This window comes from Mastomys coucha, unplaced genomic scaffold, assembly GCF_008632895.1.
Source record: "Mastomys coucha isolate ucsf_1 unplaced genomic scaffold, UCSF_Mcou_1 pScaffold1, whole genome shotgun sequence".
NCBI lineage: Eukaryota > Metazoa > Chordata > Mammalia > Rodentia > Muridae > Mastomys > Mastomys coucha.
In genome coordinates this window covers 33090919-33092594 of record NW_022196891.1, presented here as the reverse complement: position 1 = coordinate 33092594, position 1676 = coordinate 33090919, and the positions used below count along the sequence as shown (strand labels likewise).

The 1676-nt window shown below is 43.0% G+C and overlaps 1 protein-coding gene across 2 annotated transcripts in view; it reads right to left on the bottom strand.

Moving 5' to 3' along the window:
* The window catches only part of Ddx59 (DEAD-box helicase 59), a 28033-nt gene that overhangs the window by 17970 nt on the left and 8387 nt on the right, over window positions 1-1676 (bottom strand). For both annotated transcript variants that reach the window (XM_031384048.1, XM_031384051.1), the window contains exon 4: window positions 703-792. In XM_031384048.1, the coding sequence (XP_031239908.1) occupies window positions 703-792 (90 nt within the window). The remainder of the gene's footprint in view (window positions 1-702; window positions 793-1676) is intronic.

Genomic DNA, 1676 nt, shown 5'->3' with positions numbered 1-1676 from the left:
TGTACACAGACACCAGCTTAAAACCCAGAGGAGCAAATTTCCACAAGTTCCTGGATCTTTTTTTTTTTCATACTGAGAAAATGTTCTGAATGAACAATAATATTACATAGCTACTATACACTTTTAAATAAATTATTTAAAACCACATGGCTGATTTTTAATGTCTGTGTATAGTAGTGTATGCGTGCTTACTTGCATACAAGTGCATCCATATGCACGTGAAGGCCAGAGGTCGATAGTGACCATCTCTCTTCGTCACTTTCCACTTCATTTTACACACTGATTTTTCTATGTATGTGCATGGCTGTGTGTAAGGACACATGTGTGGAGGTCAGAGAACAATCAGAGGACAACCTTGGTGCTAGGTTCTCACCCTGCACCTTGTTTGAGGCAGGGTCTCTCACTGTTTGTTTATTGCTGCTGGTGCATCTGGCTTTTACAAGGGCTCCGGAGGGCAGGCTTGAATGGCAAATGCCCTTTCCCACTCAGCCACCCACCTTATATTTGAGACGTCTCTAACTGCACCAGAGCTCACAGACTAGCTGTACCAGTTGGCCAGTGAGCTGCAGGGGTCTTGCTGCCCTCCTAGCACTGCAGTCTCAGACATGCACCTCCATGGCCAGACTTGGTCTGAGATCAGGTCACACTTGCACAGCCACCACCCCACCTCCTGACTAACGTTCTTTAAACATTACTACTTACTTCGTCTACTACGACAATTTTTACGCCACTGAGCGACACGGAGCTCTGTTTAATTATATCCAGAAGCCGTCCAGGGGTTGCTATGATAACCTAAATAAAAGAGCAAAGATGAATTTAAAATTAGATAATATTCATTCATTTATTCAATCTCTGTTGTTTTTCCCTTTTTGCTTTTGAGAAGGGTGTCTTACTATGGATCCCAGGCTTGCTTTGAACTTGCCATCCTCCTGCCTCTACCTTCTGAATGCTGTGATTGTAGGTGTGCACCACCACACCTGGCCTTTTATTCTATTTTTACTGAGGACACATTCTACTTGCTATGTAGATACCACAATGGATCAGTCATCCACAGTTTCTGCTCTCAGACAATCTGTAGTCTACAGGAAGAAACAAGTAATGTAAGTGTCATTGTGATGCATATGAGGAACAGTAAGTGGAGAAGTCTGCCTAGAACAGAAAGATGAGCCTAGAGGATCAATGGGGAGCTGCAGAGATGGCTCAGTGGTTAAGAGTACTGACTGCTCTTCCAGAGGTCCTGAGTTCAAATCCCAGCAACCACATGGTGGCTCACAACCCTCTGTAATGAGATCCGATGCCCTCTTCTGGTCTGTCTGAAGACAGTGATAGTGTACTCATATAAAAAAAAAAAAAATAAATCTTTTTTAAAAGTGCACCCCTGTAGTCCCTGAAGTGGGTCTTTCTGCTAAGGGCTTCCTTGAGAAAGGCAGGAATCCAGCACTGGCCAGGAAAATATAAGGCAAATAGTGACCTTCTTTAGTAGAAGTAAGTACTCAGAGATAATGGAGATTTTACCTAAAGCCAAGGAAACCAGCTCAAGGTTCTTCTACGGGTCAAGTCAGGGTCAAACCAAATCACAACACAAGGCTACAGTCTTAAATAAAACAAGAAACTTGACTCCACACTATGAACACAAGACGTGTGTGTATCTCAAAGTACTTCTCCCAAAAGAGTTA